Genomic DNA, 25,646 nt, shown 5'->3' with positions numbered 1-25,646 from the left:
AAGCCTCAGACGGCTCTACTGACCTTGTCCGGATATAACTCAGACATTTACTATAAAGATTTACTACAATGAATGCTTGAAATACTAGAGTTTCATTTGGAGTAGAAGTTCTAATTCTACAAAATACGATGTATAGAAATATAAAAGAGTGCGAACTCAAGAGCTGACAGCCTATTCGGTTGATGACCGCGTTTCAGAGGGAATATTGCGCCTACATGGACGCAGGCGGGAAGAGCGACTGCGCGTGTGCTGGCAGTCTCGAATGTCATCAGTATTCGATTAACCGTCGTGCCGGTAGGAGGTGTAGTGCTCGTATGTCTTACTTGCTCTACTACTATCAACCAATCGATTCGTGAACCTAGAGGTTTTCTGAACACGGGGAAAGTGAGTGAAGCAATTTAATAACTGAAAGTTATGTTGATGTGTTCAGATTTATGATGGAACAAAGTAAATTTAGTATTGTTTCCAATGCCTTGAAGGAAATGCAGTTATCGTGGCTCCACTTAGAATAAGACGTTGTCAGTGGCGGATTGCAGGGACTGTAGGCTTCCTCCATTCATCGAAATTACTCATCATTACCATGGCTAGAGACGCAAAAGCATATCGTGTTCCTAAGTTACCAGTGAGCATCACGATGCAACTCTTGATCGCATTTCTATCTTTACTAGACTCATCAGTTATTATCTCGGCCTTTATTTTGGAAGGCTCGGTTAGCTCGTACGCTCAGTACCCTCGCTGGACTCCGGCTGGAGATGGCTCATTGGACTTCTTATTCAGCACTTCAGAACCTGATGGCCTGCTCTTCTACACGGACAATGAAAGTTCTACTCAGTTCTTCCAACTGACTTTAGTTGAGGGCACAGCTAGACTCAGGTACAACTTGGGGTTAGGCAATCGTCTAGTGAGCGCTGGTCGCAGCCTCAACGATGGATTTTGGCATCACGTAAGAGTGCAAAAATCTGGCGAAATTATCGAGCTCAGGGTTGATGACTCCGTGGAAACGCACCAAGGCACTCATGATCACACCTTCGGGAGCAACGACTCTTCTGGATCCGTGTTTTTCGGGGGCATTCCACCGGACGTGACTCGTCTTTCCGGTTCCGTGGTTGCCCTGCAGCCAAGGTTCGCTGGAAAGATCAAGGATGTCACCTACAGAGAAGCGGATGGCGTCGCCAAGCGTCCTGAAATGACAGCTAGTCAAGTGAGTAATAATTAGTTAATAAAACCGTAGCCATCTTTTTAAATGACAAATTAGAAAGTTCAAGTGTGACAGAATGAATTTAAATGATTCGTATGTTACTTTTCATAATACATAGTTTTGGGCATCTCAAATCGTACTTTAATTTAATATATGCCTTATTAATTGCCAGATAAATAACGCTAAATTAGCAGAAGCGGCGGTCGGTTCTATTTTTGCAATAGTTATTGACGTGGCCTGGGCCCGGCCTTTTTTCATGAATACCTGGTGAAATCTGACTGAATTTTAGGTGTAATTTGATTAAACTTCACATTCAATGTGACTTTAGAGGAATTTTGTTACTGAACTTTAGACTGAAAATGACTGAAATATGACAGAACTTCATGTGACTGAACTTTAGATAAATTTTGACTGAACTATATACAAATTTGGATTGAACTTGCGATAAATTTTAAGTAAACTTCAGATGAAATCTTGATCAACTTCAGATGACATTTGCCGTTAAAATAGCGCCGATTTCCCGAAATGTTCAGATGTCCGCATTGCAATTTATTACTTAATTTTGCTACAAATTTACTGGCTTATGAAAGGAGATGAGCGATTCTTCCTAAATTATTTGATCTTAGACTAACCTAATTTCAATCAGCCTACATTATTTCAAATCAGCTTTAATTATTTGAAGTCAGCCTAAGTTATCTGCATTCTGACTAAATTATTTGAGATCATTTCAAATTATTTCGACTCGACCTAAATTACTAGACCTTAACTGAATTATTTCATATACACCCAAATTATTTTAACTATTTAGCGCATTTTCTCATGTATGGAAAAAAATACGCTATTGTGCTCGCCATGTCCGTCCGTTTGTCCGTCTGTCTGTCCGCCTGTCTGTCCGTCCGTGACTTCACGTTTTCGTCGACAAGAAAATGCGCTCTCTGTCACTCACTGTAGTGAGTACTGAGTTATATTTTGTTAAATTATTAGCAATTTTGGCATTTAAACTGAACTGAAGCAGTGTTATCGGTTGCAATTTGTGTCTATTGGCAATTGATTATCCGCCTGGCAATTAATTATCCGCCTGGCAATTGATTATCCGCCTGGCAATTAATTATCCGCCTGGCAATTGATTATCCGCCTAGCAAGTGATTACGTGCATTGCGTGCTGGAGCTTCCATGCGTTATGCTGAACTGCTGTAACATCAGCATACAGTTATTTATTCCACCATCGATATGCTGTAATGCTGTCGTACATTATGCTGAACTGTTTTGACTGCAGCATGTAGTTAGTTACGTCGTTAACGATGTACGTTAATCAATAAGAACGCGCGCTTGTTCAATACTACGATACCAATTTACCAATTGGTCTAATGGTATAACACTCGTTACCAGGCCTTTAGGTCGGAGCAGCATCGACAGCGATTATCGTGTCTGTGGAGTGTGGATCAAGAGTTAATCAATACGCGATTTGTACACACCAACGTTGTTAATCATTGATTTTCTCGTCGGTAATCTTGCATCGCTCTTGTCATCCTGCCAAGATCTCACATCTATACTGGCGTAATATTTGAATTATTTTTATTTCGGTCTGAATGATATTTGTCCAATTTGAATAGTTATTTGGGAAGACCAATGTAATTTTATAAAATAGAAAATTTCATTAAAATTTATAGCAGGAGTTTTGCGTAGGTATTTCCTTTGTTTACATTGAAACTAGTCACTCACATTAGTCCTTATTTCGGCAGGACATCGTGTACGCATCGGTATTACTACTGCTTTTATTCACTTTTTTTTACGTATAGTAAATCATTGAGCCTCGTAAATAAGTAATGCTCATGGCTCGCTCAACCATTGTTGTAAGATAACCAGCGCCAGATAAGTTTTTATGGAACTATCAATATCATGATAATTCTTCCTTTCTTATTCTTTTTATTTCTATATTTTGAGTCAAGTTTGTTGGATGTCAAATTCATTACATTTGCAGTTTATAACTGAGACATTACCGAGACACGACACAAGATTATGAGAGTCGGTCGCCCATGAACTTTTCTTAACTAACTGTAGTAACAAGAACCTAATTCAATATACCATTTTCATGTATATTAAAGAATTATCGTCAGTCGCCAAACTCGTTGAAATCACAGACTATAACTAACCATAATGAATATTCGAGGAGACACACATTTGGGAAACTGCATGAGGCACATCATTATATACCTCTGTTGCCCAGTAGTAATTCTTCTAACAACGGTTACCGAAACCTTACCAAAACTAGAAACCTTCGACAGAGACCAAATGAATAGAATTTAAGTCTATAACTGAGACATTACGGAGACACGCGACAAGTTATTATGTGCCTCAGTTGCCCAGTAACTCCCGCTAAAGCCACTCTATTATCCCCATGCCAATATCGGCCCCATATTTTCACGGGTCAATACTGAAGCTTTCCTGAGACGCGGTCGCTTTCTCATCATGCATAAGTCTGGAGTCTCTTGATACCCTTAATAAGGTTATTTATACAGAATTATATATATATATTTTGTGGTTTATTTGTACTATTTATGAAATATCTCGAATATTTTAACCAACTTATTCTTCCAAATTGTGGCTGTGATTATTTAAATGTGACGCTTAACTTACTTAAATTCTAGCTGTAACACTTTTTTGGTGAAAAAATGCCGGCCGCATCCGCTGGGGCATTAAAAGGTTGAATTAATTTCATACTGCGTAATTTTATGCCGGTTTTCTAGAGAATTTTATCATTAGGCTGAATTTTTGAGCGTAAAATTCTCACACAAAAACAATTCCTTTTCATTCGTCATTTCAAGTGCAAGGTCATTTGTTTGACTGCTTACGACTAAAGCATTTGACCATCGCTAGCGATAAAGCTATTATTTATAACTGTTTGTAGCAGAGTTTTTCAAATGCGTTGAATGGTTGCTGGCGTCTAAAATTTTATATTTGATCAAATATTACGATGTGTTCATAATTTCTGAACTAAAAAATGATTGCCATTGAATCGTTAGCGAAAATTTATTGCGGATTCAAAAATTACCCTCTGAATTGTTGGGACAAAAAAGTTCCGACATAATGCATGGAGTATTTTCTGCTGTCCGTTTAGCTTTTTCACGATTGTGCATAATCTTTGACATAAAATTAATTATGTTCCTGAAATCTTGCTCAATGCAGTCAAAACAAAAAACAAGTCTAGTTGTTTTTTGTACTAGACTTGCAAAAAATACATTTCTCGGAGTTTTCTCCAGCTCGTTCATTAGCGATACTCGCTGTTTTATCTCTATTATATGTATAATACATGCAAGTCTACATTTTGTAGACTTGCAAAAAACAAGTCTAGTTTTCTACCATATACTTAAGCACACTTCACCTAACAAAACTCTTTGAAAGCGTAAACAAACTCAATTGTATCTGTATAATTTTTATAAACTCTGCATGAAGTGTCAGAAGTGAGCGCGCCTCGAAATAGCTTCTGTAATTTTCGCACGCTCACACAAAACATAGTGTGAACGTTCTTCTCTGTGACTGGCGCAATGAAGGCACCATTTTTCTCTGAGGTCTATGATTTATCTTTGTGGTAATTTCAGAGTCCGTTGTGCGTGATAAATCGCTTTCTTCATTAATGTTCTTGAATATTTCGTGCAAATGTGTACCTGGAGTGAGTTGCGAGATACTTAAATCCTGGTTGCTAAATCCGCGGATTTTTTCCCCACTTCTAAAATGCGTTGCCATCATTATTGCGCCGAGACCGGAACTATAACAATACCATATTTATTGTATTAATGTATTTTCTGGTATTTCATCAGTGTTTCTATTTATTCAACGTTCAATAATGTACATTATTTATTGCAAGGCTTGTGTACTTAGAAATGTTGCGTTTTTTTGTCTAACAATACTGATTTTTTCCGCTGTGGAACGAATATCTCCTCTGCAGTCAATTGTATATGCTCTTCAAAGTTGAAATATCAGGTGCTACTTTGTAATGTGTAGTGATAGTGCTCAGAGTCGATCGAATATTCTACTAGTACTCTTATGTTATGAATGTAGTTGATCTGTTCTGTGCATTGTGTAATTGACTGTGTCTTGATTGACTTGACTTGCTTGTCGATTTTTCCAGGGAAAATGCAAACCAATAATACGGACACGTTACAATTATCAAACATTCTTGATTGGTACTATAACGAACTGGCTTCTTGTCCGATATTTCTCCACAATGTATACTTGAAATTAACTTGACGTGAACAAATCTTATTTCTCTACTAAATTAGCGGCAGTAGTTTGAGCTCGCGCTGCAGTTCGAGACCCTCCATACAATGGTCTCCATCCCATTCAAAACGTCTATTGTTTGGTTCGCGTCTCCCCATCGATTATCAATAAGTATCGAACCCTCTAACGTTCACAGAAGCTGAACGCAACAATCTTGCGCCAGTCTTTGGCGCCACGATGACGAGTTATTAAAGCTCTGCAATATTATTATAAAATTTCGCCTCCTCAAGGACCCTTCTCCTATCGAACAATTACCGTGAACGATCATAGACTCTCATTAAGATTTTCAGAGTAGTTGCCTGTGTGAATTTATTCTAGGGATCATTATATATTAAATTAAATGACCAAGTCTAGTAAATTTTGAAAAAAATCTGCCTAGTGTTATACTATCACGCTGTAGGTCGATGAATATTAGTTTGTAACGATTATATGTGAATACTGAACATAATCTAGATGGCATATTAAATATCAGAACCCGTCACCAAAGCCATTCGACAAGTTCATATCAGAACCCGCCACCCAAGCCATTCGACAAGTTCGGATTAGAACCCACCACCCAAGACATTCGACAAGTTCGGATCAGAACCCGCCCCCCAAGCCATTAAACAAGTTCAGATCAGAACCCGCTACCCAAGCCATTCGACAAGTTCGGATCAGAACCCGCCACCCAAGCCATTAAACAAGTTCAGATCAGAACCCGCCACCCAAGCCATTAAACAAGTTCAGATCAGAACCCGCCACCCAAGCAATTCGACAAGTTCAGATCAGAACCCGCCACCCAAGCAATTCGACAAGTTCTGATCAGAACCCCCCACTCACGACAAGTTCGGATTCCGCTTCCTAAGCCACTCGACAAGTTCAGAGCCCGCAACCCAAGCCAGCCGACTAGTTCCAAGCTTTCATGTGAATTAAACCTATAGAAAAATATCGCCGAACCAGACTCAGCCGTCGATGGCCGATCATAATGCGCCTTTGATTTGTATCGCGAGTCGACGGTCTCGATGTTGTATTCAGGTTGTAGGAAGCAGCGTTTATAAAGTATCCAGCTCTCCGCTTCAGAAGAATCGTACGTTTTTTTATCATCCCGGAAGACGATTCTCTTCAGCACTGCCATTTGCAATCCCAACTTCGACGTCAAATATTGTGGGATTTGCTTCTTAGTTACGAAAAGAAGACATTTTTGTGCCCGTGAGATGCGCCTTGCTTGAGCCGAGTCGGCTGGATGACTGCCAGGAATAACTTTATTTAGGGCTGCCGTCTTCTGTATTGACGCGTTTCTCGGAAATTTCATGGGATATATTGCTCGTATAGCGCTCATGGAAGAGTTAATATCTGGTGCAAAATCCCTTGGGGGAGAGGGGAATTTGTGGGTAAAATTTCTTAAAGTTATTTGAATGTTTATGAAATTTTTAAACCCTGCGTTTGTGAAATGCATATTTGATTACGGATTACATTTTTTTGGTACTAGTTGATTGTGTGGCTTACTAATTTAGGTAGGTAATTGCTTGATGTACATTTATTGAGATCAAACCTGTAGGTTTTAATTTGTGCAGGCGTCGTATTTAGGAAGCGACTGGTGTCATCTTACGGAGTTTTCTCCAGCTCGTTCATTAACGATACTCGCTGTTTTATCTCTATTATATAATTACACCTCATAAAATTGCCATATAAATCACCCTTGGAGTTAATTTATTGATAATTATCTTGCCTCAGGCTTGTCCTCACGGCCGCCATCAACCAAAGGCCAGCTTATGTTTAATAAGATATTAAAATAGCGTCCGGTACCTAAATTACCGCTATTATAGATCGTTCACGGCTCAAGTAAAACTTTATTGAGCGGCTTTTTCGATGATCAATTAATCTGAAAACCTGCTGTGACTTTCCGTTTAAAAGTTTGATACGGCGAATTGTTCAGTAATTATTAGTGAAGACGTTGGAAACTTTTAACTACAGATTCATATACTGATGTTGCTGTTGATGAATGTTGATACTGTACTGGTCACGTTAAGAATTTGGTACTGCTGATTAACATTGATTACGTTGATATTTTGTTCGCCTGATTAGTAGTGAGGACAATTAATATTTGGTTCTGCATATTAGTATTGAAGACGAGGTATATTTGATACGGCTGATTAATACTGATGATGAAAATTATTACTTAAGATAAGTACTGCTGATGTTGAATTCTGAATTCAATTAATTTGAAGTGAAAATGCTCTTGTGTCCAGCCGTGCGCAGGGCCTGTGAAGAATTCACAATAGCAATTATTGGTTAATTGTTAATTACCTTACTTATGTTAATTTTTGTCGAGGTCCTTAGCAATCCCAAGATTACGATGGAAGAATTTTCAGCGCTTGAATCTTTTTCAGTGTTTTACTTTAATTATGGCTATGCTATATTTCAGTAAAAAATATGGCAGTATGTACAAAATAAAATCGAATGGAATTGAATAAAATGCATAGCGAATAGATTCTCATGAAATTTAAAAGTTAATTACATTGTTATCATTTGTAAGGAGGTTTGAGGTATAATATATGCATTCATGACAAAGCATTAAGAAGCTTTGTGCGGGAGATAAAAGAGAGATGATAATAACATGCGGGTTAACAAGTGCATGAGGGAGGAGAGAAATGATGATTATTAGAGTTTTTTCAGAAACTTTTAAGCAAAAAGCCGGTTGACACAAGTACCTACTGAATTTGATTCGCCAATATTCTTGGCTTTCAACGAAGCGAAAAACTTGTGTTCTGTTCTTTAGAATTTTGAAATGAGATAGGCCCCACTAAGTGCATTAGGTGCACCTAATGAACCAACTAGTGCATAAGGATCACATCATGCAGCAACTAGTGCATAAGGCTCATATCGTGAAGCAACTAGTGCATAAAGTTCATATCGTACAGCAACTAGTGCATAAAGTTCATATCGCGCAGCAACTAGTGCATAAAGTTCATATCGTACAGCAACTAGTGCATAAAGTTCATATCGTACAGCAACTAGTGCATAAAGTTCATATCGCGCAGCAACTAGTGCATTAAGCGCACCTAGTGAACCAACTTGTGTATAAGGTTGATATCGTGCAGCAACTAGTGCATTAGGTGCACCTAGTAAACCAACTAGTGCATATAAGGTTGATATCGCGCAGCAACTAGTGCATTAGGGGCACCTAGTGAACCACCTAGTGCATATAAGTTTGATATCGCGCAGCAACTAGTGCATTAGGGGCACCTAGTGAACCACCTAGTGCATATAAGGTTGATATCGCGCAGCAACTAGTGCATTAGATGCACCTAGTGAACCAACTAGTGCATATAAGTTTGATATCGCGCAGCAACTAGTGCATTAGGTGCACCTAGTGAACCAACTAGTGCATATAAGGTTAATATCGCGCAGCAACTAGTGCATTTGGTGCACCTAGTGAGCCAACTAGTGCATAAGGTTGATATAATGCAGCAACTAGTGCATTAGGTGCACCTAGCGCGGCATATTTAAGTGCTTCTCTTAGAGTGCCCCGCTGAAGCACAGAGGCTGGTGCCGCACAATGACCATGGTCAAGTGCAGTACACCCAGCGCACTGTGGTGCACAGAGCACTCTTTGTTCTGTTGATACCTACGGCGTATGTGGTGCTATATGTCATATATAGTGCCTACATCCCTGCTGCAGTGCAACTCCCTCATCCCTCCTGCCCTGCATCGCAAGCCCTCATCCCTCCTGCCCTGCACTGCACTCCCTCATCCCTCCTGCCCTGCATTGCACTCCCTCATCCCTCCAGCACTGCTTTGTTTCCTGATTAAATTTCGTAAAGAAAAAATAACTTTCAAGAGTTTAAGCAAACTTTAACTTTCACGTTGATTGAGAATTGATTTTTTCTGGTCTTACGCTGATAGGAAGTGGGCGAATAGGGTTGTGAGATAATCATTGGGAAGTCTGTTACCACAATAATCTTGTCATATCTACAGTGATTACTGTAAAATTATTAGTATTACATTATGTATTGAAGCTGATGATAGAAAGTTGATATATATTTGAACATTGTCTTTATGATAATTTACGTTAACAATTATAATTGGTGTGAAAACCGTGACACAAATTTTCAGTATTCCGGGCTCGCAATGATCGTTATTTTGAGCTACACTTTGTTTATGAAAGTGCTTTAATTTAGTCGTAAATAATGTTTTTTTCCAAAAGCGAAGGCTTTTTTCGAATTGAAACGACGATTTCAGAGAATCGCTAAAGTTCGTGGAAATGTTGCACGTTAATGCGCAGGCGCGTAGATTTTATGATTATTAAATTGTGCGTCAGACCCGTCGTCTGCTCAGACGAGGCCGTTCTAATAAAAGAGATACTTTTTAGAGCGCGGTTAAGACATCCAATTTTGATTTTAATTCTTATAAGACGGCTTATACAGTCAGTGTAGTTCCCCTGTGATACGAAATCTGAAAAGACTTTTTCACCAGGAGCTGGCAATCCTGAAAAAAATTAAAGAGGGTTTTGAAGAGCAATCCCTCGAGGATTTGTCGCCGCAAGCTTCCCAGAGAGGAAAGATTACGACTGGATTTAGAAAACCCTCGAGGGCATATGCCTGGCTTGTCATGGATTTCCCATTTGCCCTCGCCGCCCACATCACCCGACGTATACAGGATACCATGCATTTGGTCCGGTAATATTTTTCCATCTGGATTTACTGTGCGGGTGAATGGCGTAAATCTTCCACCCCACATCACCCGCGTAGACAGGATACCATGCATTCGGTCCGGTTATATTTCTTCATATGGATTTACTGTGCGGGTGAATGGCGTAAATCTTCCACCCCACATCACCCGACGTATACAGGATACCGTGCATTAGGCCCGGTAATATTTTTTCATATGGATTTACTGTGCGGGTGAATGGCGCTCGACACGCAAGCTCTTTGAACTGACGTGGCTTTTAGGAACTTCAGCTCCCGGAACACGGTGCATTTCTTGACGAGTCACGAAAAAATTTCACGTGTTGCTAAAGTTAGCGATTGCATTTGATTTTTTCCAAGTCAGTTTGTTAAATATCTACGTATGTGGAGGGTTAAGTGATATTTGTTTATGTTTTTTTGGAATTGAATAATGGGACGCAATATTGATTTGAAAGTTTAGATTTAATGTCCCAGGAGGCCGGTATCTGTGGCACAGGATTTAAATTTCGGGTGAGAAAGTGCAAAAATTTTATGGCGTCTTATACATTTAGAGGCAAATGAAAAAGCTAACCTATAAATATATATCTCACTCGAATTAACTAAAAAGAAATCTCAAATTGCCATCTCCGTTTCCAGTACTAACGTATGAATGCATTTCTGTCATGCGTCATCGTATTTTTTATTATTCGACATTCCTGTTTAATTAGCGATTGCATTTATTATACACTTTTTTATACACTTTTTTATTTATTGATATCCTTTATTATACACTTTTTAAGCCCGATCGTCAGTGAAGTGAATAAATTGAATTGCGGTCGAACAATATCCAAACCTTTCTGCTTTATCATGATAAATTGGGCCTTTTTTAAACGTTTGTCATGTTCTGTTTCCGCTGAGGTGGTCGAGTGTCTGAGATCACCAATATTGGAGCAGTGAGTTGCGGGTTCGAGACTTGCTACCTTGTTATTAATTAAATACATTTTACGTTATTTAAAATCGCTGACTGATCAAACTTGGTTCTTTCTTCAATACGGACTCCACTATATTACTATATCACATCTATCAATAACGGATATCAGAACAATATGCCTTATCCCTCGTATCTTTATGTGCGTAATAATCGTTGGACGACTCTTCTGAAACATTTCTATTAAAGAACTTCCAGGAACACAGAATGCAAAGAATCTACAAGTCTTTTCATTACAAGCCATTAAACCTTTTACTATCATCTTACGGTTCATCACTTGCAGAAGATCACTAAGCGTTTAACAGCTTGAAATAATGGCACTATATATGCGCAAGTTGAATGCGCACTCTATCTTTAATTACTTAAAATTGAAGACTGTGTTAGGTTTGTTGCAGACTTGTCGGTATGAATGTGCGTGCTTAACAATATTTACATATTACGTAAATATCTTAATATTAACGACAGCATCACGAATGTTGTTATAACTGAAAGTGCAATGTTATTTTATTTTATATCCGTTTATAAGGGCACGGGAAGGGTGACAACAGGGGTTTAATAAACCAAGTATGTATTGTTATTGATTATATCATGGTTATGTATATTTTTTCAGGGTTATGAAGAACTGATGTTTTAATTTAGCAATGTATAGTAATGTTGCCAATACAAATACGGTCGGGGTAATATGATTGTTTTGGCGTGTTGAATGTGAAAAGTTTTAGCAGAGTTGCCTTTGTTAAAAAGCTTAACATTTACTAAAATTCTCAAGTAAAGTGTTATGAAATGAAAGACAAACTTGGATTAGTTTGAAATTAATGAGAAAACTGCCGGATTAACACGGTTACGATCGCAAACAAAATATTTATGTATATTAGAGATATAATTGGCACTTTAGGGCAGGGCTCAAAATCTGGTGTAACAATTTGCTAGCAAAGTATTGAATTAAAGATCATTTTTTGGGGCCAAATAGTTCGGTTGGAAAGAAGGGACATATATGGATGGAACCATCGATGCACAATATAGCTAGGTAATAACAGCGAACCTGTCGGCAGGATGAGATGTGAGGTGCATCAGAGATGAGGGGACACGAGGGGCGAGGGGTACAGCTGGTACAGGAGAGGTACAGCTGGTGCAGGAGGGGTACAGCTGGTGCAGGAGGGGTACAGCTGGAACAGGAGGGGTACAGCTGGTACAGGAGGGGTACAGCTGGTACAGGAGGGGTACAGCTGGTGCAGGAGGGGTACAGCTGGTACAGGAGGGGTACAGCTGGTACAGGAGGGGTACAGCTGGTGCAGGAGGGGTACAGCTGGTACAGGAGGGGTACAGCTGGTACANGCAACTTGGCGCAGTCACGCCACAACATGGCGCAGTCACGCCACAACATGGCGCAGTCACGCCACAACAACATGACGCAGTCACGCCACAACATGGCGCAGTCACGCCACAGCAACATGGCGCAGTCACGCCACAACAACTTGGCGCAGTCACGCCACAGCAACATGGCGCAGTCACGCCACTACAACATGGCGCAGTCACGCCACAACAACATTGCGCAGTCAGATAGAACTTTAATAATGTTATACATCTTTATTTCTATGATATGGTATTTGGTAAAATACTGGCAGTTTTGGGAATCAATAAGTAGAGATTACTAAAAAGTTTTTGCGAAAAATTTAATTTTTTGCTTTTGTTTTTGTTTTGCTTGTATTATAAGCAATATACCTTCTTAATTAGATGCTTAACTGCTCTCAGAGTTATTAATCCTTTATAGTATTGATAATATGAGGGATATTGTACCCCATAGGTTTCTTACTATATTGTTGTGTTCTCAATTCAACCGTAACTTTAATTAATGCATCTGGTGGCAGACGATTGCATCATGAATAAATGATTGAACAAATTATAACGATACGCTGAAAAAATTATTTCATGTTATTTTCTTTATCTGTTGCTTCGAAACCACATTCGTTATTTCCATAGAAAAAAATCACAATTTATGTCATATCTACTTACATCATAATGTAGTAATAATCGTCGTGGCTTGCATAGTGAAGAATACTAAATATGTTATTAATATAACGTCCCAGTTTGCGGTAATTTCCTTTATATATTGAAACTGGAGACAATGAATCGTCGTTAAAATCCAGTCTATCATTTATTTCACCTGTTCAAATTTAAATATTTCGAATACCAAAGTCATGCTTGGGATATTGCTTGGGGTCATGGAACCCCTGCGCAATTGTTATGGCAGAATCGAAACATTTTCAATTTTGTGCGCTTATCATTGAATATTAATTCAAAAACTCTATAATGATCCGTTGTGATGCGATGCCATCTCAGTACCCCGAATGAATATTATAGCTGATCGCGTTCAAATTAATTTTCTGTGATTATCTGGGTGGGTGATGGCCTCCAGGCGTTGTTATTTTTGTACCGGGTTTTCCTGGGCATTAATTTTTGCCGATCGTTCAAATCGTTATTTCTCCTGTTTGTTATGCTAAATTTACATTAAATTTCATTCATATTTTTATCTTTTGATTATACTAGGATTTTATTTAGATAAAAATCCTATTCTTTTGGAGCATCCGATACGCGTCACTTTCTAATTTGTCAGTAATTCATGGGTTGTGCTGGTTATTTGTAAATTGTAATTATTCGTTAGGAATAACTAGGTTTAAGTATTATTGCCGCATCTTATTCAATTTATTATCTTTGTTTATAGAATCTTATTACTTCACTAGCACGAACTATTGATTCAGTGCGTGCCATCCATTGGGTTCATTTCTTTGTTCGTGATTCTATATTTACTCTGCATCATCAGTTTCTATCAGTGCCTTAGTTATCAATAAAGTGTCAAGAATACCAAGTTCACTTCCCTGCACGATTAAAATTAGGTTGGTCTGGCTAGTGCTGAAGTAAGAGCTTGCGGAAGCCACCGTCGCGCTTGCAATGGCGTGCGTCGTTCATACTAACTGGTCTTTTGTTGTTTGAAAAATGTAAATTGCAATGAGGAGCTATCAATAATTAAGATAATTATTGTACTTAGTACTTTTCAATTATAAAAAGTGAGACACAGAGTTCACCTTATACAAAAATACGAACCTAATAATTATTAATTAAACAGTTTCCTATCAATAAAATAATTTGAATACTTGAGTATGGAAAAATCCTAACAATTTCTACTTCAACAATTTCACATTAATAAATATTCTTTATAATTGGAGTCTATGCCATTACATAGCACTCGGCAATGAAACGCACATACGCCAATATCTGTAAACGTTTTACGTACGTAGGTCAACATAAACGTTTTACGTACCTACCGTAATATAAGCGTTTAACATACTTATGTTCCAGCGTTTTACTTATATACTTCAATATAAGAGTTTTACTCATGTACTTCAATATAAATGTTCACAAACTTACTTCAATATAAAATTGTTACGTACGTTGTTCAATATATACGAGCTATACTCCTTCCTATACAGTGTTTCACCTTTGCTCTGTCCGTCTCAGCGAGCCGTTACGCAATTCAATCACTATGTTGATTTTTGACGTAAATGTTTCTCAATATTCGAGCGTTCAATATTGTTTGACAGCGTTTTGTATTTCTTACGTCGGTGTTCGTTCTTTTAGTTTGATTGCTCTCTCCATGTTGCATCAGCTACATTGTTATTCCTTTTGTTTTCTCTTTGCTGTAACCGTCGAGTTTGCTTCTCTTACTCTTCTGTTAATTGTTTCTACTCATATTTGTATAGAGTTTTATCTTAAATGTAAGCTATATTTCGCGCGTGTCAGCCAAAGACTTTTTAAAAAGGAGCTTTGTTTTATCAAAAGGTCAAAGGGTGAACTTTATTCTAAAACGTTGTATTCGGACGTTATAGCTCAAAATGTTAAGGTTTATATTGCATGTTTTCAAATGTTATCAGCAATAACTATTCGGTCAATGACACAATTTTTCTTCGAATCGATGTAAGTTGTTTCATGGAGTATATATCATTTACTAATAAAACATGATACAAGTTGTTGAAACAAGTTGTTTCATGGAGTATATATCATTTACTAATAAAACATGATATAAGTTGTTTCATGGAGTATATATCGTTTTCTAATGAAACATGATGTAAGTTTTTTCAAGGAGTATGGAGCAATCGTTTTCTAATAAAACATGATGAAAGTTGTATCGTAGAATATATAGTGTCCACATAAGTGCGAAAAGTAAAGCGCTATTTGGACAGCGTCTCCCTCATTCTTGTGAATGCAGTCTTGCGACACGTTGTTAACGCGTCTGAGCGGCGCCGTCTCGTCTGGTCGCTGTCGCGGCACAAGCACAGCAACTGCCTGGCAATCAACGAGCCTTGTTTTCTGTGTCTGCCTTGGGCTCAGTTCCATCTAAAGTCTAGGGTCAAGATGCTTTAGTTGTTAACATTATCACTATTTATAAGAACAGTTTGAAGAAGCCTGTCAGTTACTGGGGCAGTTACCCTCCTAGGGATACTTTGAAACCGCCCGTCATGGCAGTTAGCGAGTCATGTTTTCTGGGTGGCGTTTGAGCTCAGTTTCATGTAGCCTCCAGATTCTAGACGCTCGATCTTAATATTATCACAATTTCTAGAAACACGAAGTAGCCAAGCAGTTATTAGGTTCTGGTCGGGCTGGATCTCACGTTTCTGTTTTTCATCTCGGGAGTGAAGCGAAAACCTTTTTTTTATTCCGAAGAGTATCGCGGTATATCGAAATGTTCATAAGTATTTTCTTCATTGATTAAACAACACACACACAAATGTTCTGAGATAAACAGCATCATTTGCATGCAAGTTTTTGAACGCTCTTTACAAATATCTAATAATTATTTTATGGGTATCCCTTTAACTCCTCAATAACAGTATCATTGATGTTGATAACTTTATCATTGGTATTGATCGCTTCATCATTGAAACTAAAAACGTTATCATTGATACTGAAAACTTTAACATTGATACTGATGATAGTCATCGATCCCAGTTTTAATTGAATTAGCTGGTCTGACTTTATTTTCCAAGTTTCTCTGGCATTAGCCAGGTTTTGGGGAGTCGAGTTCCGTGGACTTCTTAGGAACGAGGAAGTTGCGTGATATTTTTTCTTCATTAACTCCTTGAAGTTGAAAATAAATTCATTAAAGTTGAAAGTAGAAAATAGAGTCATAGGAACATGCTCAGAAAGGCTGTTCTTTTTACCCGGATATACGTGAGTGAGTGGCCTCGGTTAATTTTATGAATGAGTTAAATATTACCTCTCAATTTCCTTATTTTTACAGTTTTCATCAGTTGAACTGGATTGTTTATTTATGCTTCGTACCAGACGTATTATATGTAAATGAAGTTTCGAGTGACTTAACCATACGTAACACTGGTTTAATGTTTTATTGTATATAAGGGAGATGTAAATTAACATTAATCTGGCCTTTCGATTCAACCTTCATCTGGCCTTTTCATAATGCATCTGGCCTTTTCACAGTGTGGAATGAAGATTAAGTGTCACAATGTTTTTTAAACTCAAATAATTTATTTGGACCTGTATCGCAGTCGCTAAGTATCCCTTGTCAAGACAACTATGAAGCTTCGCTCATGTGAAATCATTAGAAAATTTAAATCGTCCACCGAGTATTTTAAATTCGTCTGATACAACAGTTCTATAAATCATTTTAAACCGTCCACAAACGAACACATGTTTTGTTTGTTACTACAGAGAATTTTTACAGCTAATGGTTCTGAGCGATAACTGCCTTTTGTTGATCTGAAGACGCTATTGATATAGCCATATTGATTGATATTTCTCTTGATGGCATTCGCTTCAACTCGCATCATTGACGCGAACAACACTGCGATCGGAGAGCTATTGAATCAACGCGATGTTTGTTGCTTTAAAGCCATTTGTCAGCTATGCTTGATTATAAGACCATTTGTCAGCGATGCTTGATTATAAGACCATTTGTCAGCGTTGCTTGAATATAAGACCATTTGCCAGCGATGCTTTATTATAACACAATTTATCAGCGATGCTTAATTATAAGACCAGTTATCAGCGATGCTTGATTATAAGACCATTTGTCAGCGATGCTTGATTTCAAGACTATTTGTCAGTTATACTAGATCGTCGAACTTTGGACCGAGTCTCGCGTTCCTAGGGGGATTGTTCCTGAGCGCCCCACCGCTGAGCTCGCGGTGTCTGACTGCATGTCCCAGTTGTGGGGTTAAGTTATTATGTAGGTAGGATTACTTACATTTCCTTTCTCTGTCTCTCTCGTGCGGGCGGCCGACGTCCCGTGTAAGCGACCTCTTGTTCGAGTGTCTTCGTTTCTGTTGCTCTTCACCTGTCCCTCCTTGTCACTTCGTCTCTTTGAGATGCTTGTCATTAGGACCTTCTACTCGAAGCTCAGACCGAGCCATTAGGACCTTCTGCTCGAACCTCAGACCGAGCCATTAGGACCTTCTGCTCGAACCTCAGACCGAGCCATTAGGACCTTCTGCTCGAACCTCAGACCGAGCCATTATGACCTTCTACTCGAAGCTCAGACCGAGCCATTATGACCTTCTACTCGAAGCTCAGACCGAGCCATTAGGACCTTCTGCTCGAAGCTCAAACCGAGCCATTAGGACCTTCTACTCGAAGCTCAGACCGAGTCATTAGAACCTTCTGCTCGAACCTCAGACCGAGCCATTAGGACCTTTGCTCGAACCTCAGACCAAGCCATTAGGACCTCCTACTCGAAGCTCAGACCGAGCCATTAGGACCTTCTACTCGAACCTCAGACCGAGCCATTAGGACCTTCTGCTCGAAGCTCAGACCGAGCCATTAGGACCTTCTGCTCGAACCTCAGACCGAGCCATTAGGACCTCCTACTCGAAGCTCAGTCCGAGCCTTTACTCGAGCGTAACTTGGAGCACTCGAGCCTAACTCTGGCCGCTCGGTGGCAGCAACTCGATTAGAGACGCCGCCGCCTGTACCTTGTGCTCAGCGATTCCACATTCGGCGTGGGCGTTCAATTCTAGATTTGGTCGCATTACTCGTTTTCCTAAATCATTTTTAATTTCAGTTTATTGTTATTTGTTCAATTCGGGAAGCTGTGGACTCCCCAAAATGTATTTTCAGTTTCATATTTATGTAAACTTTAATAAGTTAGGTATTTTCGTCTTTGAAGAAAAATGTTTTTAGTTTAGGCTTGAATGTAAAAAGTGTTTTAGGGTATAGTTATATACGTTTGTAAAACTGTGCAATCCGTTTATTCTATTGATATTTACAACCTACGAATGAAGAGTTAGCCCAAAGCTACTACACAGAGATGCACAGAGCAGTGAATAAGGCAGCGGCTCAGAGTGAATGCGCAGAGCAGTGAATAAGGCAGCGGCTCAGAGTGAATGCGCAGAGCAGTGAATAAGGCAGCGGCTCAGAGTGAATGCACAGAGCCGTGAATAAGGCAGCGGCTCAGAGTCGTTGCGCAGAGCAGTGAATAAGGCAGTGGGTCAGAGTCGCTGCGCAGAGCAGTGAATAAGGCAGCGGCTCAGAGTGAATGCGCAGAGCAGTGAATAAGGCAGCAGCTCAGAGTGAATGCACAGAGCAGTGAATAAGAAAAAGGTCCTGTAAATATTTCAAGTGTTGTTGCTGCCTTGCCGAGAGCTTGCACTGAGGCGAGAAAAATAAAATACTTTCAATAGGTTAAATATTTATCTTTTGCTCGGGAGCTCTCGTAATAAACGCTAGCTTTTTGCAGTGCAAACAAAGGCCCTGGGTTGAGGGCGGCGATACTATACTTCCTGAAGCTTCAGTATAAAATTTGGTTGGATTATCGGTGGTCTCAGGCTGGCCACCTATTACACGTCCATTATTTTGAGAGTATACATGATCCCTTAAGTCCGCAGAAACTTATCTTGCTGAGGAGAAAATGTATCTTTGAATTTAAACAGGGAAATTCTAGTTCCGTTATAGCGAAATCTGAAATGCTACTCTTCAATCTTTGACTCCTAACATTTAACATTTTTTAAAAGAAATAACATAAAAGATAACATAAAAAGAAATAGAATAAATAACATAAAAAGAAAATAAATAACATATAAGATAACATTTTTTAAAAGGAAAAATTCTTAACTTCAAAGTCGTTAGAGCTCGTCTACATTTCAAGGGTAACTTAGCGAGTGATTAAATAATTTCCGGCTCCATCCGTTGGGTGATTATAGCTGCTGGTTTATTGTAGTTGCAATGCGATTACACCTGCTGCGTGATTACAAGTGAAGGGTGATTACAGCTTTGTAATTGGGAGGTGATTACAACTGTGGGTTGTTACAGCTGTAAATCGAGTACGGGTGTTAAAAAGCATGATGCGCCAGCTTTTAAATGCATACATTTTAATATTACACGTTTTAATGTTACTATATTTCAACATTTTAAAAACATTTTTAAACTTTAATTGATCAGCCACTCAAAATGTCAACTCGTACCTTGAGCCATCTTGAGCCTGACGAATATGTGCTTAATTACTTCAATTACTGATTATATTAACCCTCTACCGCCGTATGCCACTCTCCGGGAACATAACTTTAACTTACATTATACGTAAACTATTGAGTGTAGCAACCTGAGGACGTTTGTCCTCAGGACAGAGAACAAAGAACATTTTAAAGTTGTCGTACGTGGCGGCAACCATCAGTGCAAGTCATTTTGCGCTCACTAGAACGTATCCTTTTTGGGAAGTAGGCGCGTGACAATATTGCTCCGGTTACTCGCGTCAGGCGGTAGAGGGTTAACTAACTGTAATTAATATCGATCTGAACTTACGCTCCAAATAAATTTTTGGATATCATTTCATCCAAGTTTGAGCTCAACCTTCTCATCATTATCGCCTGATAAGCAGATTGCCTGTTATTTTTTATTTATTTATGCTTTGTGTCTGGTTAATAGCCTTGTTTTTTTTTCGTGTCGAGTTATTTCTTCGCATCTTTTTTGGCCTTGTTAATGCCTACAAAATTACTATGTTAAGATGGATTATTCAGAATCATTTTTGACCACATCACAACTCGCGTGTCACATCAAAGTCATTTTAAGTTTCATCGCACAGTCGCACTCTCTACATCTCCACTCGATTAAATTATGTAAAATAGTTGTGAAAGTGGCAGACTGTAAATAAAAATACTTCATAATAATTCCATGTGTAATCTGTACTTCGTTTCTCGTGACGAGGCTGAACTTTTCTCTCCATGAAGACTAAACCATTTCTCTCCACGAAGATTAGTCTAGTGACTATTACAAATCTAATAACCAATTACCGATCTAGTAACCAATTACCGATCTAGTAACCAATTACCGATCTAGTAACCAATTACCGATCTAGTAACCAATTNAAAACCTGTCTCTTATACACATCTAGATGTGTATAAGAGACAGCCAATTACCGATCTAGTAATCAATTATCAATCTAGCAACCAATTACCGATCTAGTAACCAATTACCGATCTAGTAACCAATTACCGATCTAGTAATCAATTATTAATCTAGTAACCAACCAATGTAGTGGTCATTAGTACAAGTAAGCGGTGTTGTGCTGCGTATGAATGTTATAGTTTGTATTGTTTGCCTAGTGTGTATGGATTGTGTTGAATGAATTGCTTGTGTTGAGTGTACTGTTTGTAATAATACTAATAATAACAAAAATAATAATAAGTAATAATGATAATAATAATAAGTAATAATAATCATAATAAAAAATGTGTTTGCTTTTTTGAAAGTCGCCAACTGCAGAAATTTGCATATGAAATACTAAAACTCGATTCAGCGTTAAGGGTTGCATCAATAAGGCTGATTTTTCGTAATTGATTTTCGTATTCGTGAATAGCTAAACAAGTAAAAAAATTTACGACAGTCTGCGACGAAAGTAAAAACTTCAGTGGCATTCCTTAGATAGTTAGTTGCGCCAAAATGCAGATATGTAATAATTCCAAGGTGTAATTTGTACGCGCTAGGTCTAATATCCACGAGTTCGGAATTAGTCTAATGTGAACACCGCCAATTAAACTTCAAATTGTTAACCTAATTCCTGTAATTATTCATTAAATTACTTGATAATTGTAATTCAACTTGATGGCGATAGAGCTCAGCACCGATCGTCTTGAAACGTATTACTTGATATAATAATAATATATTACACATAGGAATAGTATTGATTAATATTGGAATATCGAAATCAATTCTTTCTCTAAATTGAAGGCATGTAATCCGACTGTACAAATTTGTAAGTAAGATACATAGCCACACTATTTGCCATCATATAATTGCGCGACATGGCCAGTATAGCCGTTCTTTGCGCTGCCTTATTGCTCTTTCAAGGGGAAATAAAGGCAGATCTCGCGTCAACAGTTTCCTTTCATCCTGCCAGACTTGATCTTTACGTACAGCTCTAGGCGCAGCCGCTGCTTGTTCTGCTAATCTCGGAGGGTAAACCGTTGATGAAATCAGTGAGGGCAAACGGTTAACAAAATCATTTTAACCTCCAAAGACAAACGGTTAATAAAATCAGGGAGCATATACTTAAATATTAAAATATAACTATTATTATTAAAATTAATTTACGTTTATGCTCCCTGATTTTATACGTTTACCTACGTTTACCCTGATTATGATTATTAAAATAATCATAATCAGGGTTAGTAAATAGTTATGCAAAATCCTCGTAACCACCAAGGACAAACCGTTAATAAAATCAAGAAGGATTAATCGTATATAAAGTTCCATGCAATCTGCGTTGATGTTAACTTGCGTCAGGAATGCTGACAATGTTTCTTAAGCTACCATATCAACCTCGAACAATTTTTACAATGCTCTCGACATCCGTGTTGAAATATCCTGTATAATGATGTTAATGTAATAAACACGCATCTGAAGAAACATCAAAATAGAACTTCGATGTTTGAAGTTACATTTGATTCAAAGTAACATTAAGGAAAACTTCGGCGCAGTTTTCTAATTATTCAAGACTTAGTTAACATCTTTGTCCCTTAATATGATGAATTCTCTAATTCAACATCACGAAATTCCATTAAAAAACTTATTTTTAACTGCCAAACGATGTCCAGATTCAGATATCAATATTTTAAACGATATTTTTTATTCGATGTATTTGGCTGAGCATTCGCTCGCCCACGCTTACCCTCTCATTAGTTTTTGTAATTATTTTGTTACAGTTATAAATAATATTTTAATTAAAATATATATTAGAGCTGATAGCAGTGCATCTTGCATTAGCCCACAGTAACATGCAACTTTATTGGTATTGTTGATGCGATGGCGCAGCGAATGAACGCAATATATTAAAACGATCTAGGAAGATGATTATAATGCACGGTAATTGTTCAAATAGTGAATTCCATGCAGTGTCGTTCTATTGTTTATCAGTGATTAGATTCTGAGAGGATCTTGTTCAATGATCTCTAGGATTATTGAAATTGTTCTCCAGCATTATTGAAAATTATTATCTAGGATTATTGGAACTATTTCTCTAGGAATATTGAAATTATACTGTATTCCCCTAGTATTATTAGAACTGTTCTTCTAGGATTCATATTTGCTTTACATTTTCGAAGCTTAAATAATACAGGGCGATTCATGGGAACTTCCTGATTTAAAAGCTCAATAAAAAAAGAATTAGGGATGATATCATTTCAGTACAAATTTTATCGAAAAAATATATTACCAGAATTTTTGAATCATTTAGTTTTAAAGATGACATCGGACAAGTAACGGCCCCCATTTTCAATGCATTCAGTTAATCGAATTTTTAAAATTCCATTCAACTCGCTGAAGCGTATTGATGGGTATGTCGGCGATGGCTTGGCGTATGTTGTTCTCAAATGAGGTAGGGTCCTTGGACAGTCATTGTAAACAATTTATTTAAGGAACCCCATAAAAAATCACACGGCGCCAAATCAGAGGATCGGGCCTGCCAGAGAAGGTCACCTCCCTATCAAAATTTTGAGTTGGTGGCGACCCTGAATTAGGAACCGCCCAGGACGCGGACCGATCGTAAATCAGCTTCTCTGTGTCCGCTTTTTGGTCTAAATTCCGGTCCCCGAATCAGACAGCTACAAGCGCCTGGTCCTTATTCTGCCAACTCTTGCCTACTCTCATGAGACTATAAAATCGGCAAGGAGGTTCTGACCAGTCGCTTCTGGGACGGAGGCTGTAGCATACCCCGAATTTTGTTAGGTCTCTGAAAGAGATGAAGCGCTCTGCAAAATGTTGTCTCAGACGGAGAAAACTCTGCTAACGGCCATTAGAAAAATACGCCTCGACAGCAAACGCATGCCGCTCACTTGTCCAATGCACAGTGGCAACTGACTAGGCGGGACACAAAACTTCATGACCTTGCTTTTCATGTGAAATACTCCCCGCCCTTTCTGCCTACAACATCTGGCTGCTTAATTGGCGCGAACCACAAAACAGGAAGTTTCTGTGAATCTCCCTGTAGCATTAAAGCGGGTATTTCATACGTTTGTGAAATAAAGTTTTTTAACCTGAGCGATATTTTTATAGCCCACTCTGAAAAATAAGTGGGTCGAAATAACCCACTTGGGTTGGCCAACGGCTTATCCAAATATGCATGAACTTTTCAGACCCACTTGGTGTTTTGTGGGTCATCCTGTCAAGCAGGTAAGGAAGTGCGTTTCTTGTTGGACAAGCCTTTGACTCACCTTATTTATTCTAACGCACGCATTCATTTGTTCTAAGTTGTTTACTCTAATTGCTAATTTTTAACAAGCACACATTCAGTGCACTTAATTTAAGGGAAAATTACATGTTGTATTTTATCTTCTTCATCGTTGCTCATATAGAAAAATCGATGGGTGACATTGTCCAAATAGTGAAACATATAGCACTGATACACACTTTTGATAGGCCAAACTTTATTATATTGACCCACAGATGGGTCAAAAGTACATTGGGTGGACAAAGGCTCACTCATGTGAATGGACATAGTAGCACTTATTTCACCCAGTGCTGAGGAGTATCAGTTCAAGAAGCAATTGTCCGTAGGACGCGTCTGTCGGGCGGTGTTTTTGTCGCTGTTGTCAGTGGCTGCCAATATGGCGCTTAACGAGGCGTGCTTGTTCAAAAATATCTTCACCGTGGCCCAATATGGCGCTAATATTGCAACATTTTTGCACCCACGTGAGTTTTTGCTCGTTGTTATAACTTTTTTATAACTAGAAATTTCGGGAAGCGGCTGAGTACGAGTAATTTACATACACTAGGAATATATACATTGGTTTTGAACTCCATCTTAATATTTTAAATTGAAAAAAAAGACAATCGGGCGAGCATTCAAAACATGAATATTTATTTTCCTACGAGCGCCGTTGCGGCTGTGGTCCTGCAATGCACATGGCCGCAGTCACCAACACGACTTCAACATTGCGCGCACTTTTTCGCCAGTGCAATTAATTTCGGCTCAAGTTTGATATCATCGGCCCTACCCCCCCCCCTCTCCTGGGGGGCTGGGTCATAAAGGGGGTGGGGGGGGGTGGCACCGCCATGTAGACTAGCTGTTGCTGAGGACATTTAATTGCTATATATATTTGGTAGGCTTTTTATTTGTGAATCAAATCTGGTTCAGATTGTACTTAGTTTTAGTTGATTATCTGCCTCACTTATTTTTTTCGGTTTAAATTTTTGTTTTATGATTGCAGAAATACATTATTATATTCCGGCTTGGCTGTTGTATTTGGTGGGTACCGTTACACTAAATTCTAAGGAAGCTTTCATGACTACAACTTGAAATAAATAATTTCACATTGGCTGCAAAATGGATAAATACGCATAAATTAACTAGAACATCTAGAATTAACTAGAACATATGGCTGAAAGCTGTTTTCATCACGATGAACCATATCAATAATATCGCAATTCCCTACGAAAGCGATGCCTCTGTATTGCGGTGCCCATGCTGATATGTGTGCAGAATATTATGTTACCTCAAATTGTCTCGAATAACATCACATTTGCTGCGGGCTTCGTTATCTTGTTCATGACGAGGCGGCCTCTCTATGGGCTTGTCAAGACTTCATTGAATTGAAGGCTCCGTGTAGGGCAATGAAGACTTCACTTTGCTGTGTGAGTCGTGTTGCTTTGACGCCCGAGTCATGATGCTTTGACGCCCGAGTCATGTTGCTTTGACGCCCGAGTCATGTTGCTTTGACGCCCGAGTCGTGTTGCTTTGACGCCCGAGTCATGTTGCTTTGACGCCCGAGTCATGTTGCTTTGACGCCCGAGTCATGTTGCTTTGACGCCCGCGTCATGTTGCTTTGACGCCCGCGTCATGTTGCTTTGACGCCCGCGTCATGTTGCTTTGACGCCCGAGTCGTGTTGCTTTGACGCCCGAGTCATGTTGCTTCGACGCCCGAGTCATGTTGCTTTGACGCCCGCGTCATGTTGCTTTGATGCCCGAGTCGTGTTGCTTTAACGCCCGAGTCATGTTGCTTTGACGCCCGAGTCATGTTGCTTTGACGCCCGAGTC

The 25,646-nt window shown here is 38.8% G+C and overlaps 1 protein-coding gene across 1 annotated transcript in view; it reads left to right on the top strand.

Moving 5' to 3' along the window:
- Positions 1–230: 230 nt before the first annotated feature.
- LOC108666070 (neurexin-2) overlaps positions 231–25,646 on the top strand; it is a 40,027-nt gene continuing 14,611 nt past the window's right edge. Inside the window, exon 1 of the mRNA XM_018152879.2 lies at positions 231–1,201. Within this exon, the coding sequence (XP_018008368.1) occupies positions 581–1,201 (621 nt within the window). The 5' untranslated portion in view covers positions 231–580. The remainder of the gene's footprint in view (positions 1,202–25,646) is intronic.

This window comes from Hyalella azteca, unplaced genomic scaffold (assembly GCF_000764305.2).
Source record: "Hyalella azteca isolate HAZT.00-mixed unplaced genomic scaffold, Hazt_2.0.2 contig3301, whole genome shotgun sequence".
NCBI classification, from domain to species: Eukaryota; Metazoa; Arthropoda; class Malacostraca; order Amphipoda; family Hyalellidae; genus Hyalella; species Hyalella azteca.
This window is presented reverse-complemented; position numbering and strand designations above follow the sequence as displayed.